At 40.6% G+C, this 15,935-nt stretch overlaps 1 protein-coding gene across 4 annotated transcripts in view; it reads right to left on the bottom strand.

Moving 5' to 3' along the window:
• The window catches only part of LOC106038425 (cell cycle control protein 50C-like), a 29,170-nt gene that overhangs the window by 9,414 nt on the left and 3,821 nt on the right, over positions 1 to 15,935 (bottom strand). Inside the window, exons 4-9 of one of the 4 annotated variants that reach the window (XR_010828599.1) lie at positions 14,724 to 14,814; positions 12,446 to 12,583; positions 11,304 to 11,513; positions 9,964 to 10,155; positions 7,123 to 7,287; positions 3 to 50 (exon numbers count right to left, since the gene is read on the bottom strand). Coding sequence is in view for 1 of the 4 variants with exons in the window: in XM_066990398.1 (XP_066846499.1) it covers positions 9,968 to 10,155; positions 11,304 to 11,513; positions 12,446 to 12,583; positions 14,724 to 14,814 (627 nt within the window). In the remaining 3 variants the exon portion in view is untranslated. Of the gene's footprint in view, positions 1 to 2; positions 51 to 1,320; positions 3,112 to 3,140; positions 3,827 to 7,122; positions 7,288 to 8,832; positions 10,156 to 11,303; positions 11,514 to 12,445; positions 12,584 to 14,723; positions 14,815 to 15,935 lie in introns of those variants that run through there. The other 3 variants (XM_066990398.1, XR_010828601.1, XR_010828600.1) reach the window with 3 other exon arrangements.

Here is a 15,935-nt window from a genome sequence, read left to right as displayed (position 1 = left end):
ACCTAGACAGTTATATAAGTAGCTCTATTTCAAGATTGTGCTACGAAGTTCTGAAAAATAAAAACAAGACCTTATTTTTACATAACTTGAGGAAAAAGAACACCTGAAACAACATTTTTTCTGTACAAACCACTTATACAAAAATGCCACTGTCTTACTCATTTTTTTCCCTATACATTTGCAAGCCAGTTTTGCCACAAACTCGAAGTTTATTTCTTCATAGCATTTACAACACCATGGAAACAAAACAAGCAGATTCTGTTACCAGCTACTTTGAGGCTGATTAGCAAAATAAGATCCTGATTTTATAATCTAAATATGTAATGGTGAATGCTTATAAAAATCCCTACTGAGTCAGACTTAAAAAAATATTTTCCCATTTAAAGCTATAATTACCTATAATCAGAATTCAGTTGATTTTGGTTTCATATCAAATAAATGAGGTATTGTTCAGCTCAGAACATCATCATTTCTATTAAAAACCTTTTATACTTTTATTAATATTATTAAGATACGTTAGTAGTATATCTTTTCATTAACAAAAGTATTTTCTGATGAAAGCTATATTCAAAAGGCCTTAAAAATAAGTGAATCAGAGACTTCTTGGATTTTCTACTAAAAAAAGGAAAGAGCAAATGTCTGGCAAACGCCAGGATCAATCCAGCATTTTCCTCTCAGACACTTCATTGACCAGTGAGGCTCACACATGGTACATGTGAATCGAGTTTGGAGGGAAGCATACATTTTTTAGGCTTACAAAACAAAACAATTTCCCTGGCTCTTTTCTAGTGAACAATAAACGGTGCCCAAATATGCCTCATCCGTATAAAGGTATCTGGAATAGCTAAAACAGATGCAGACGTGTTGACTTAGTGACGCAAATCTCAGCCTGGGAGATACCAGATTAGATGTGGTGCGTTGGTTGTGATCGCTTGGATGCGGTTACCACACTGTATCATCTTTTTGCCAGGCTTTCATTTCACTCCTTCCTAGCACAGGGCCAGCACTGAAAACTAGTACTGAATTAGATGGATGCAGAAATGGTCAGTCTTATGTTACTCCTGTTGCCCAGCACCACTTGCGATTTGAGAGTCCCTGAGCTTGCAGCACAGTGGCCCTTTGTACATTAGGTCCAAACCAGCTGTTGTCTGGCCCGGCCGAAAGACACAAGAAGTTTTTTTTTTTTAATATAAAAAATAGCAAGGCCGAAGCAGGGCTGACCCAACACTGGGACTGCGCACAGTACCACGGGCTCCCGCTGGGACACTCGCGGGGGCTGGTACCCACGGACCCAGCGCTGGGCACACCAGAAGAGCTCACCCGCTGCCTCAGGCAAGGCGCAGCCCAACCTCCGCTCACGCCTCCGCAACCGCCAGCGCCCGCCCCCTGACATGGCGTCGGCTTCCTCCCGCCTCAGACAACGTTCCACGAGTGACCGCCGTTGCCGCCGCGCTCCGCCAGCTTCTCGAGCCCCCATTGGCTACAACCTGCACCTGTCCTCCCGCCTGCCGCTCCCCTATTGGCTCTCCGCCCCGCCGATCGGCGCAGGAGCCCGCCCCCCGGCCACCTGCACGGGTGGCGGCCCCGAAGGGCAAGCGGGAGCCCGGCAGACGGGCACCGCAGCTGCCAAAGTCAGGGCTCGTCTGCTGACAGTACTGTTACATTTCTGTCCCATTAAAAATGGACACGGCCGCAGTATGGCGCAGTTTTGGACAAAGCCAGCATCGACCAACCACCTTTTCCTAGTAAAAGAGCAAGCGGTTTTACTCTTAGCACAATAAAGTCTGAAGAACAAGTACTTAAACACAACAGGCTTCCCTTTTTCAATGATTTCTAGGGGAATCATGCTCAGCCTGCACGTATCCTCCTCATGCTAACTTATGAGTGAAGTTTAGCTGAGAAAACTTGCCAGTATGTTGGTGGTATTTACAGTGGTAACATCTATGAAATCCATAGGGTAAAGGCAGAACGAAGGCCCCCTTACTTTCCCACTCAGGGAAAGCCTCCAGAAACAGCTCTGTAAAAACATGGAACTGGCCAAGTCCCCCCAGCCATATTGAATGCTCCAGCCCTGAGCAGCCCTTAAATCTCCTGCTGTGGGATGACATGCAGCCTAGGGAAAACAGGCTTCGTGAGCTTCACAGGTTGCTACTACTTGCCTTTCTTGATACTGTGCTATTTCAGTACCAGCATCAGGCAAACAAACTACGTGAAGCAGAAGTGACCCAGACAGAGTGAAGACAGCATTAAAAATACATGGCTCAGGCCGCCTCGTCACTTAAGAGCTACTGGTCCACTTCTTATAAAAGAAGCACAGCCTGGGATCCAAAATAGAGACAACTCCATTACCTTTGGTACACTACTGAAACTTTAAAATTATATCCACCCCATAGGAAGGGAGTATTTTTTCATCAAGCAGTTAATGAATCAAAGTCATTCCTGAAAATAATCAATCTTTCAGAACACTAGGAACACTTAAAGTTACACCTGACATATTTTTACCTCATTTCTTTCTACAACATGATCGCTATCACCTCTTCGGTGTTTACAAGAATTCCTGACAAAACAGGTAAGTTTCAGGGCAAACCCCCAATTTTAAAAGGTAGTCTATTTACTTACATTTTGTGAGACATTCCATTGTATTTCAATCAAAATCCTGAAAAAGCCAAAAATGATGAAAGTGCCCAAAAGGCTTGAGCACTGTCTTCTAATTTTCTTACCTCCCTTTGAAAAGCAACTCTTGACCTTTTTAGTTAAAACTTGGCTTTCCGCTGGTTGCCTGAGGTGAAGTTATGAACTCAGAAATCTGAATGATAAATTCCTCAAGCTACAGCCTGAAAGTCATTGGCACAATTGCAGTTTATACATCTGTTAAGCAATTCTTGCATTTAATTCATTTTATCAGTAACAAAAATATGCAAAGATAAAATCTTATCCATAGCTTTACTTCTTAGCTCATCAACTTCATTCAGGATCAATGCCTTTTTTATGATTAACTGCAAAGCCAGAAACGACATGAGAAATGCATGAAGAAAGCTTGTCGAAATACTTTGTGATCGTTGCTAGATCTCATGAGACCCAGCAACTGTGATCTTATAACATGGAAATTTGCCTCTAAGTACTAGATTTTTTTTCCTTACCGAACATAGCAAAGAAAACCTCATGCAGTCTGCAGTCAGGACAGAGATGGCTGACACCAAAATTACATGTGAGCACAGCTGATGCTTGTCTGTCCTAAATTCTCATCTCCAGCCCTGGCTCATCATCATCAGAAGATAACAGTATGAAAGACCTTAGATACAGAAACCTAACTGCTTTATAGGCTGTCTAATTCTTGTAATGTTTGGCTGATTAGTCACTGATTATTCTTGCACTGTTCTTTACTTTTAGAGATTTTAATTTAAAGTAACAGTGTTGCAGTCAAAGTAACACACTGAGCACAGAACCAGGGTAAAAAACAGTAAAAACCAAAGCAAGTTCCACAAAACTGACAGTACTCCAAAAGACACTTTCTGTGTAAATTCCATTTGTAAATAAAATTGCAAAGACCTGAACTAAGACAGATCAGCAAAATGTAATGAGTTAACAAAAGCATTCATGCCACACTTGATTTGTCCATGGACTGCTGTTCTTACGACCATACATCATTTTATCAGCCTCCACTATAAACTGCATGCTGCTAAGTCACATAGCGCTGCCCTGGTGCTCTTCACACTCCCTTACCTTCTCTAACTTTTTGTAATTTATCTCTGCATGCAACTCAGACCACCAGCTAGGTCCGATGCGTGGCGAGCCATGAAGACGTCCTGACAGCACACACTGATTTCAGCGCAACGCCCCGGAGGGGTCCCGAACGCCGCTCGGACGGCCCACACTTGGATGGCACAGGCCAGCGAAAGCCAGCCCATGCAGGAACTGTACCCTCGTCACACCACTTGAGACACATTCTGCCACCCACCAGGATGAAGCACCACCAGCATCAAGTGCTAAATCACGGCTTCCACTGGCACTGGGGGACACAGCGCTGCTGTCCCCTGCCGCTGTGACAGATTCCTTGGCACACCCGCCGAGGGGAGGGGTGTTATGAGCTGCAGATGTTATTATTGTCCTGAGCTGTTGTGAAGTCTCTCTCTGCACTGTCTAAATAATAAAAATAAAATAATAGCTGCCATGTTGTACCTCAGAGGCAGTGACAGCAGCTTTGTACATGTCCCCCAAAATGTTAACTTGTTATGACAACTGGGGCTATGGGCAGGGTTAGACACTACTTCCCTCCCTTCTCCTTTTAACCACCCCATTTTTCTTGACACATTTCTTCTTACAGTGCGTTCAGGTTCACTGTTGCTAACAATACAGTCTGTCTAAAGCCCAGAGATTCATACAAGCAATCTGAGAAACCTCAAGAACTTTTAACCTAATCTTCAACCCCAAATCCCCTGGTGTTATAACTGGGTTAGCGGAGCTGTTAATGGAACATTTTCTTCTCATGATGCACAGGAATCATGATGGTAAAAAGGCAGATAACTTGGGATAGCTGCATCTGATACAGTAGAAAACCTCATTTTTTTTACAAGTTGTTTTTTAGTTGTTTCAGTTTGGAAGGGATCATTTCAGGCACTTTAACACAGATACAATGGCTGCAATTGCATGGGAGTGTAACTAAATGACCATTTTTTGATCCGTACCAAACCATTTCAAGTAGTTTCTTGTGAACTACTAATTCTGAAGGAAACATACAACAACAAAGCAAGGTGTTTCCAAAATGAACCATACTTCCCCTGGACCCGCAGTTACTAAGGGAGACAGGTGTTTAATTTAGAAGCTCAGCCAGCTCCTGCCCCCAGACTCTCTGGCACCTTGGTCACCCTGCCAATGAGCCCTGGACCTGGCTGCCATTTCAAACACTGCCATTTCCAAAACACAGCCCTGCAGTAGGAAGCCTGAAAGTCTAATCCTGGGCCCAAGAAAGACTTTACAGTTATACAGTTCCTCCCACCTAACAGTAACGGAGAAGGAGCCACCTGCAATCCTCTCCCAAAGATACTTCTACTCAAAATCTCTTCTTGTGTTCAGTAGAGGCTGTAGGTCCACCACATCTAATAGGAGCCAGAAAAAGACAAGGGTATCTGGCAACTTTGGTTTTTGGTGTTTCCCAACTGGTATGCAACTTGCAAGGCAATTACTATTTGATACCATTTAATATTGCCTCTACTTGCACTGGACCACAAACAACCCTATTGTCATTTTCCTCTCCTAGCTGGCCATATGGGGAAAGAGAGAAAAATTTCTCATGCGCTCATGAAATGTAAGCAAAAGCCAAACAAGCCCCACTCTCCCTTTGCTTGGCTTTCCATAGCCTGGGGAGAGAGCAGGACACAGAGCAAACAAAAACTGCTCAACAACCCCTCCCTTGCAAACAGGCCACCAAGGCAAAGGCAGCTGCCCAAGGCACTCCCAGCTCATAAAAAAATTGTTCTTGGAATTGTAGGGAATAATGCAATTAGAGAGAACTGAGTCAAAACACCTTATCTCAAAAACTAAGCGCTGTACTTCAGAGTGCACATACCATCCACTGAAAACCAGTAAGTTTTGTTTACTTAACTTGACTGCTCCCCAAAGGTATATGGGGTTTATAGATCACATCAGGACACACCATCCTATGGCATCTCAGCCAAATTTCTTTGCCTCCTATCCAAGAGCAAATAAAGTACTTTGCCCCTTCCACCATTCTTCCTCCTTGTGAAAGCACAGTTTTCTTTTCAAACCAGCCTTCTCCATACTTCACACCATACTGCTCTCAACCAAGGAGGACAGCACCTTCTTATACTGTGAAGCAAGTGCTTTCTCTTATTTCTGATGTAAACTCAAATCCGAACATTATCAAAATTTTCCAAGCCCTCCCTTTCCTGAAGTGTTCTCCTGGAATTTACTCTGGTATTAGTTTGATTTCTTAGAAAAAGGAAATGGGTTTTAACACTGTAATGCATCATTAAAATACATGGTGCTCCATCCACATACTACTATTAATATCACAATGCAACACAGCTGTTTATATAAAACAGATTCAGCATGTAACTAATTTTTCCAGATTCTATAGGTCTGTGATCATGCTAACCTGTTTCACATGAAGGGCTCATCCCTTAGTTTTTTAGATGAGATAAGCAAATCTCTATGTTTAGGCAGAAAAAAACCAACCAAACAACAAACAAACAAACCAGCAAGACAGACAGATACTGGATGTATGTGTGTGGAATTGTAAAGCCTGAAAAAGACTTGGAAAAATTCTTTAACTGAAGGGCTACTGAAATATCCTATAATTCCTGCTTCAGTTTTATGTCTCTCTATATAGATGCAGATATATATACCATTAATGAAATTGAACCCTAAAGGGAGCTGGCAACCAAAAGCAGCACAACAGCTTTTGACATTAAAATACAGCTCTCTCTTATGCCACTCTGTAATTTAGAAATGAGATTTAAATTGCATATAAGGTTTTCAAAATAGGGATCTTTCTACCTCCAGATATTTTTTGCCACTGTTAAAACTCAACTACGGAACATCAGATGATAAAATTCTCCTATGTGTAACTGTGTAACTGCCATCTTCACAACAACAAATTTTATATATATATATATATATATATATATATGAAACAGCAACAACAACAAACCACAGACCAAAAACAAAACAAAAACAAACAAAAAAACAGGGACTTACCTGTTTGCACTTACCAGGTGCTGCTCTTAAGTTGACTCAGCAATCTTAAACCAGGATATCTTTGTACCAAATCCACAAGTTTACGTACATTATCTCATATAAAAAGGCCTACTTAGTATTGGTGGAAGTATGCTTTATAGATAAACTTATTAAAAGTCACTTTTTGAAGAATTTTATCAGCACTTATTTTTTTCTCTTTGCCTTTACTCAAGGCATATAATATTAATTTATAAAATTGCCAAAGGCACAGCATGGTTATGATGCTCCAGGTACTTTAAAACTAAGTTACACTTCAACAAAACTACAACGTCTCTGGTCCCTTCATACCTCTGCTCTACAAATCTATTTTCCCTGATCAAATTTGATCTAATAATCAATAGCCAGAATAAATTAATTCAAACTCACATTGGATTTTTGTCTGAAATCATGCTTTCTGCTGCTATCGGCCGCTTACAACAGAAGGGGATTATCCCCTGATCCATGCCACAATAAGAACGCACTAAGGATGGCTTTTACTATCCAGTTGTTAGGGCAGTACTCCAGTCAGGACTCTCACTTCTGTTTCAGCCCCTGCAGAAGAAGTAAGGCAGAGGCAGCATAAAACAATTTCAATAAACATTTCATATAGGTAGAGGACTACATCTACAAAATTATCCTGAAAAGGCAAGTGCTGGTACAAGGGGCAGACCAACAGCAGAGCTGTAGCACTGGCACAAAAAGCAGCATAAGGAGGTTGCTAAAACTTTATTTTCCATCCTTTTTTTGAGCAAGGCAGATTCTGTCCAAATACATCTGCTGTGAGTACTTCATCAAAACTGCCATCCCCATTGTTCTGGAGTAGGCAGCACTATCTGAAATGACAAGACAGACACTGCAGAGCTGTTCAGAGTTAACAACAGTAACTTCCTGAGCTCAAGTAGTGGCTTCCAAGGACTCTGATGTTCAGAGGGTACAAGAAAGATTGAAGACGTGTTTAAAGTTGTGGTAAGATGAAAAAGAACTTTTATTTTCATAAATGAAGACTTAGATAACTTCTGGAATAATAGACAGAGGAAGATTTCTTTGAAGACAGGTTTTCCCTGTGGAGGAGTTTGAAGACATTGCACATTTCAAGAGATGAGCCAGGTTCCTGCACAAACCTCTGGGAGATAAAGGACATACTGTGAACGCTGCTTGCTAGACTGTGTTTTCTAAATATTTTTTTTTTCTCGTAGACACTGACTTACTGAAATACATACCTCATTATGCAGTCTCCTTTTACTAACATTTTTACCAGATATTCCACAAAGAAATAACATCAATGGCAATTGTGCTGTGACTTAAGCACCCAGATGATATATCATTTCCTGAAAGCCAGTTTCTAAGAGCACTTAAAAAAAATGAAAGAAAAAAAGAAAAGAGAGAATGGGGGAGAAAAAAAGGAAAAAAAAGAGTCCTGTGGTCTGTTTGGAGCCAGAAATCCTGAGTTCAGCTTTGGCAGCAGCTCCCATCAGTGCCTTCCAGAAGGCTGCATGGGATTCAATTTTCAAAAGCATTTAGAAGGTTTAGGAGCACGTCTCATTGTTAGAAGTGATTTAGACTAATGAGCTTAAGCATTGTTAAATATACTGCTTCATGCCCTGTCTCATCCGGTCCACTGAGGGATAGTTTTCACCCACAGCCCCTGGCAGATTCAGATGCAATGGTTTGAAATACTGGAACCCTGTTTTCGCAGCTTGCTGATGGAGGTGACTGGCCCTGACCAGGAAGAGTGGAAGCAGACACATGCATTAGCCCAGAACGTCAACATAAAACATTGATGGAGCAAGCTTGTACCAACAGGCCAGGTTATGATCTTGAGCAGCATCACTTTCCACTGCTCATGTCTCAATTATGAAGCACAGATTAAAGGAAACGGTACCTTCTGTTGCTGCAAACAGATTCACACCAGAGGCCATCTGTCAAAGGTCGTAAGATCCTAAGTGCCTGATACATTTTTAAAGGCAGACTTGACAGTGTCACACAGCTTCCCTATGCCACATTCCCTTCTCTTGCTCTAGTATGTGTTTTCTTTCTTGGTTTTTTTTGGGTGGGGTGGGGGGTGGAGTGAGGCACACAGAATACTTATCAAAGAAATTCATTGAGTATGTTTTATTCCATTTCCACTTCTGCAACAGAGAAATTATTTTTAAAAATTCATACATGCCATAGTATACTTGATCTAAATTTTTCAGCATTGTTCCTACATTTTGCAAGAGACTGGAAAATGCTTCTAAGTGTTTCAAATATGAAACATGAATATTGATAATAGTCTATTCACACTGGCTGCAGCATTCATTTTCTGAAAATAAAGTTGTCGGACTTTCTAATGCTTTATGTTTATTATGAGTCTCTGCACCACCGAAATGAGGGCTTGAATGGGGAACAGACATTTCATGTCACTTAGAGAGTCAATGTGCACTTTTGCACAGAAGGGTAAGTTAGATAGGTTTGGGTGCGTGGCTTATTGGTAACATTATCTAGATGTTTCTGCTAAAATGTTAGCATTGAAGGAGCTTTTAATTTAAACTTTCTATTAAATTGTAATGCCCTCTGTCTAGCTCTGCAAGCTAGTCTTGGTATCCAGATAAAACCAACCAAGAGGGTTTAAACACACTCCATACTCCTAAAAAATGGCATGTATTCAATTATGAATCAAGTATTAAACTGTGATGAATATACCGCACTAATATGCAAATAAATTGTCTGCTTTTTCAGGATAGCTGAAAAAGCTGTATAAAACGTGAGCCAAGCCATTCAGCCCATGCATACAACCAACAAACAGACTTTACCATCAAGTTCTACCTGCTCAAGCTTTCTGTTGGATCAAGACCTCACTTTTTTACCAATCCAAGCTCCAATTAAACTAATAGAAATATTGTATCAATCAAAGGCTGGAAAAGGAAAATGGACCCAGAGTTCTGGCCAAACATTAGTACCACACAGTTTCTCTCCCACTGAATTTTAGACCATGATGGTATCTCCTGTTTGAAACTCAGTTCACTACCAGTTTCCTAAGAAACAAACTTAGGAGCACACATGCATTAATAATAATGCAGCCTCATATAAGTTTGGTTTTGGATGACAGAAGGGCACTGCCCCTCAATTTGATTACATACACCAAACCTGCTACAGAAACCGATCTAGAGCTTAGGGGAAAGAATGAAAGGCCTGTGCTGCCTGTTCATTCACAGCAAACCTTTGCCATTGTTTATAAATCCAGGATACCTTATTACTTCTGAAAGTATGTTTTCTTTTTTCTGAGCTTTAAGTGGATGGCAGTTATGATAAAACCTGTCAGGGTTGCTGCTGCACCACAAACCACATAGGCAATTCCCAGGAATGGGTTACTTCCTCCGCTCCATACCATGGTTGAAAGAATCACATACTTCTTCCCCTTGAATTTGGTTACAGGGAAATCTGACAAGGATGTTAAGGTTTCAATCAAAGTTTACACATCTCCAGCTGGAGAAAATGTAGTGCTCAAAATCCTTTCCAATGCATAAAGAAGCTGGGGATCTGTACTTACTGTAAAAATTTCTTTAAATGACCTGTGAAGTCTCTGCTATTCTTAGCCCCCCCCCCCCCCCCCCACCCCCCCCCCCCCCAAAAAAAAAAACACAAAACAAAACGGTAGCAGCTTTCAGCTATTTTAGATAGTCTCCATGTAATTCTGGAAATAGTGGGATTTTTTTATTATGAATTTCAGATTCATACTTTTGTAACTGCTACTGAACTAACTTGATAAGACCCATAGTATTTTTAAGCAGCAGAAGAAACTTACTTGAAAAGAAGCCTCTTGGGAAACTTACCATGATGATACTCCACATATTACTGATGAAAAGTGCTCACCTTTATTTAATGCATTGTCTACCCAGAATATTTTATGTTTTTACCTTTTCTCCCTCTACATGGAGCCTTTCAGAACACAACTATGCTACAACATTTAAAATCATAGCTGTATTAGCTGAGTGGGTAAAAATTTATAGCCATCTTGATGTAACTCCTGCTGACAAAATGAGGGCTTTAGTCAGCAAAGTTCACACTGTTCATTGTGAGATTGCACTTTCACCGGCACAAAAATTCCCATCAGCCCATGGCTCAAATCTGCCAGAGGGCTCTGCTGACATAGGCATCCAGTACAGCTCCCAGTGGCAAGGATACCTCTGGCATTTCTTGCATCCCAGTAGGGGTGTCTACACATCTGAGGAGGCCAATATTAAATATTTCAGCTAAATCAACATCTTCAGCTGTCTCTTCAGGTTCCCATCCATCCGTTTTTCCCCTCATGTAAAACCTAGTACTGCCACGTTCTGCCTTGCAGAAGTCAAATCCAAAGCTCTTTGCTGCCATTTGAGTAACATGTCTTAACTCTGCCTGCATAGGCTAGAGACAATCTACTTGTAGCATCTTGTCACCCTTACAGCTAGGTCTCTTCATGTTGACTTAGTCTGGGGTGTTTGGCTTGTTCTTTTTTCTTTCCATTTTAGTATATAAATCCAATCCCCTTCCATCTCATTGCAACCATTTAACAGTTAAGGATTGTCTTGGATAATATGAAAGGATACTATAGGAGATATGGAAAGTGTAATTCCCTGCTGGGAGGCCATCAGCAAAATGTCTTTTCCGGCTGATACGACGGTAAAGATTTCTGAATGTAGCAAAGGCTGACACTCGCATCCAGATAATGAAGTCATCATTTATATAACCATTGTTCCTCTCATCTTCCTCATCTAACAAATATACTGGTTTCTGCCAGTAAGGAGGTCTTGCTGTCCCTGGTGAAAAAGAAAAAAAAACAGGAAAGACGTACTGTCTGTATAAACAGGGGTCGGTTTACTAACTTCTGGGCCTACTCATAACCAACACAGAACGCAAGATATGGAAGAAACGCAAGACTCTGTCTGTTATTGCAAAATTATATATGCTTGGTAACACTCCGCATGCTTGGTTCTCCACTCACCTCAACCACGAATGAACAGAGATTAACAGTATGCATTAGAAGCCACAAGTATAGGAAAAACAAAGTGAATTGCAGAAACGAATGTACTGATACTGTTTCTTCTGGCTTCTCATCTCTTCAGCAGGGAATGTACCCTCTCTAATTAGGACTTCACCTTCATTTTTATACATTAGTTTATTCCTGTACAACCAGAAAGGCACCTTTTTGCACTTTAATGGCATAGCCTATGATATTTAGAATCTATCATATGAAAACCACTTAGATAATTAACTCTGAGGCAGGGTGAAGTTTCTTGCATATTGCATCCAGCACAGCAATGCCCTGATCCAAAATACAGTGCTTTTAGTCACTCTTCAATATGGATTAATCATAATGAAGAAACAGACCTAGAAAACAATTGTTTGAAATAACTGCTGAAGATGGCAGTCTCACTTGGCTCACAATTGCCTAAGAATCTTCATAGGTATGAAGAAGGAGAAATGGGATATGCAATTCTCCTTTCTAGATATTTTCAACAGAAAATAGAGACTGCATCCTTGCTTTTTCTGGACAGATTAAATGTTGCAAGTAAAAATAAAGCAAGCAATATTTTGGCTAACTCTATCTTCTACTCTCATTCAGTTTTTAAAGCTGCTTCTTCTTCCAGGTATTCTTCCCAAAGACATTTCCCTTTTCAGCATGGGAAAGCTCTGCACACAGGGAGGGAAGCCACTGAAAAATAAGGAATGCCAGTAGAATCGTTCTTACCTGCAAACGCAGAAGAGAGATTGTGTGATTGTGGATTGCGAAATTTCACATTTTTATCTGTCCACCAACTGTTTCCAGTCTTCAGCAGTGGTACTTGAATAACAGATGAGTTAAAATTGTAAAAAAGATCAATAGTATCTGTAGGGAATACCAAAGGCAATGCATATGAGTAAAAGACAGTCATTCTAACGTCTAACATGACTAGCAAAACTCACACGCACCTTTCAAGTGAATAGAAAAAAAAAAAAATCCTTAGAAGGATTTTATCATGGTGGTGTATAGAGTATTGTATACTCCATCAGAAGAACTAAGCTGCCAGAGTCTTAGAACTTCTGGACTTTTAAAGAGTGAGCGTACTCCTACAAACAATCTGACTGAGTCTCTGTGTAAAAATATGCATGACTATCTTGTGTCCATCAACTCTATGACTAACTTCTTCACAAATCACTTCTGGAACTCTCTAGGTTGCTACAGAAGTTACACTCCTAGCTACCTTTCCCTAGAATTTCTTTACCAGTTGTCCTAAACTGATTATTTTGCTATATATAACTTGTTTTCAGCAAACAGTAGAAGTGAAAGCACAGTCAAGGGAACTGATGAATCTTTGGAGAAAATATTGCTTTAGTTTTATGCTAATTAGAGGCCTTGTTTACGAACTTGGCCACAAACACTCCTTTAATCAGAAAACATTTAGTTAAAATTGTGCTTACCCTTGTCATCCTGGGCATTGTCATCCTGGGCAAAAAGCACTTGTCTTTTCCATTATATTATCCTACTTGGATTAGTTTAATGTAAGGCAAAAATATTTCAGGTTTCATTAACATCTATGTAAACACCTAGGCAGCCAACGTGATGACTGGCAGGAGAGGTTAGATGGTATAGATGGGGAGGGGCTGCATTTTAGGAAACATGATGAACACAATGGCATGCACATTGATGAAAACATACTTTTAAAAAATCCTATTACTAAAACTATGTTCACTTGGCTCATTAAAGCCGGTCAGATACACTCTTCTTGCGTAAATGATCATTGTGTGCTCCACTATATTCTCCATCTACTTGTCATTGGTTTACTAGCAGGAGCTGCAATTCTCTGAGCTCTGTCTGCTTAACTGCTCCGTTATTAGCAGACAAATAGCTAAACTGTCAGAAGCACCCTCTTTCACAGCAAAGGGATAAAAATGAGCAACCAGAGCGAGCATTCAGACTTCACCAGCTTCCCCCACATCACCAGCAACTGCAACATTTCCTCACACTTTGCACTAAGGACTGATGCAAAGGCAGACACTTGAAGATTTACCCTCAGCATTTTTTATCTCTAATTCTCTGCAGGAGAATTCTGTCCTGCTAACGAGGGCTCCAGAACAGCACAGGCTGCATGGAGGTAGCTCTGCTGGCCTAGGTCTCAGCCCAGTCCAGTAGATCAGATTTCCAGAGGAGCAGATGTGTGCACAGGTGAAAATCAAATGGGTCTAGAAGCTATTGCAGCTGCCCTTCACAAGCCCTCTGGTGGGGGTGGCTCAGTTACTTTAAGTATCACTGCTGCATTGCCAGAAACTGCTGGGTGGAACAGGTTAAAAAGGGGTGAGAGGGGAAGAAAAAGGATGGGGTAGGGGAACAAAACCTGTGGAAGTTCTTTTCTTCTTTCCTTCCAAAGAAATCCATTCTGAAATCTGCCAGTGTTCATGGCTAGGCGCCCTCTTCTAGATTTTAGCCTTCATGTACTGATAGGCAGATTATGTCCTCCGGGTAGCCATACAGAAGATCAAACCCAGGATCAAATCAATTCATGTAAGACTATGGATGCTTCCAGCATTCAAAGAACAAAATGCAAACATACAGATCCAAAGGTCCAAACCAGTGTCAAGAACTTGTTGGCTCTTTTTAAGCACACCACTGTGGGAAGGTAGAATTTGAGTTCTCCCATTATTTCACAAAATCCTTGACTCTGTGATTATTGTACCAGAATGGATTTTTTAGCAAGAAAGTACACTAAATCTATTATGTATATCATTGTTTCCTGTTTCACCAAGACTCAATTCCTGAGTCCTGTTGTAAAATCACACTGAGGAATAAAAAATCTTCCTCAGTTTGAAGATGAGAGGAAAGTTACTGAACAAAAGGAAGCAGAGCTCTGTATTCACCACAGCAGCAATGACATACAAATCCTTTTGTGGGAGAAGGACAGAGATTTTGCAATACCAGGACTCAGCTGGATTGGGGTAACAAATCATAGTTTCAAGTGGAAATTAGTAAGATGGACATGGAGGGTACTTACCATTGAACATGCTGTTGGCAATAGCACCACACGGAGCCATCGGTGTTCCATTATTGTAAGTGGTGAAGGGTGCGCAGTAGCTCCTCTGAACCTGCATTCAAAGTCACAGAACAATCAGGCAAAGAACCTATAGGGTTTTGGTTTGGTTTGCTGGTGTTAATGTCCTCCTCTCACAACTTCTTCTGAAAAGCCACTGAATAATTAAGTCTAGTACCTTTTGGTACTAATTAAAGAGACACATTAAAGAAACATCCAAATGAATAGGTCTGTAGTTGAGGAACACATGCTGTATCTCAGTATGGAAACTTTAGGCCTTCACCAAGTTCTATTGCAACCATGCAAACTCTAGACTACAAAACTCATTTGGTGATCTGCGGTTGTAACATAGCTACAACTTAACATGTTCCAGTGTGCAGCCCTGACTTACCCTGGAACATCTTATTTTCTTTGTTTTTATTTTTGACCCGCATTGCTTCAGGAATGTAGAACAGCAGATATAGTTGGCCACATTACTTCATAGTGGCCAAATCTTGATGTATGAAAGCACAGCATGAAAAACAAAAACCCACCTTCAAATTTGTCACCTTTCACCTATCCCAATTCACGACAAACTCTAAGTCTTAGCACAGAAACATTTTCAAACAGCTCGGATCACCTGTGTATTGATTGGCACAAAAGCCAAAAGCTGTTGCACCTGAATGCAAACAAGCTGACTGGACACCTGGAGAAGCAATTATATGTGGAACGTGTCTGGAGAGTTACAAAAAATGTTTTATAACAACAGGTTATTATGGGACAATCACCTTATCTACTGACAGGACAGTGCATGAACTGTATATATGTTAACAAATGCTATTTTTAAGCTAAAAAAAACACACCACATTTTATTTATAGATATACAAGTAAAAAAATACGTTAACATAGTGATCACAGTCTCCGATTTCCTTATGCATGCACTGCTGTGAGTGACGCTGAGTAGCCTCCTATTCAAACATCTAAGTTATGTATTTCCTAATGCTACATGATCACCTATTTCACCATGTACCATTCCCTACTCCTTGTCCACTTCCAAAGCCAGATGTCAAAATGAAAGTCTTTGAACATCTTAATTTCCTAAACTTAAAATAAAACCACAAATTAAAAGATTTCTGGCTAAGACAACTAAAAACACTAGAAGGAAACACTTCCTATAAATTTATTTTTTTTAATTTT

This window comes from Anser cygnoides, chromosome 1, assembly GCF_040182565.1.
Source record: "Anser cygnoides isolate HZ-2024a breed goose chromosome 1, Taihu_goose_T2T_genome, whole genome shotgun sequence".
Lineage (NCBI taxonomy): Eukaryota > Metazoa > Chordata > Aves > Anseriformes > Anatidae > Anser > Anser cygnoides.
This window is presented reverse-complemented; position numbering and strand designations above follow the sequence as displayed.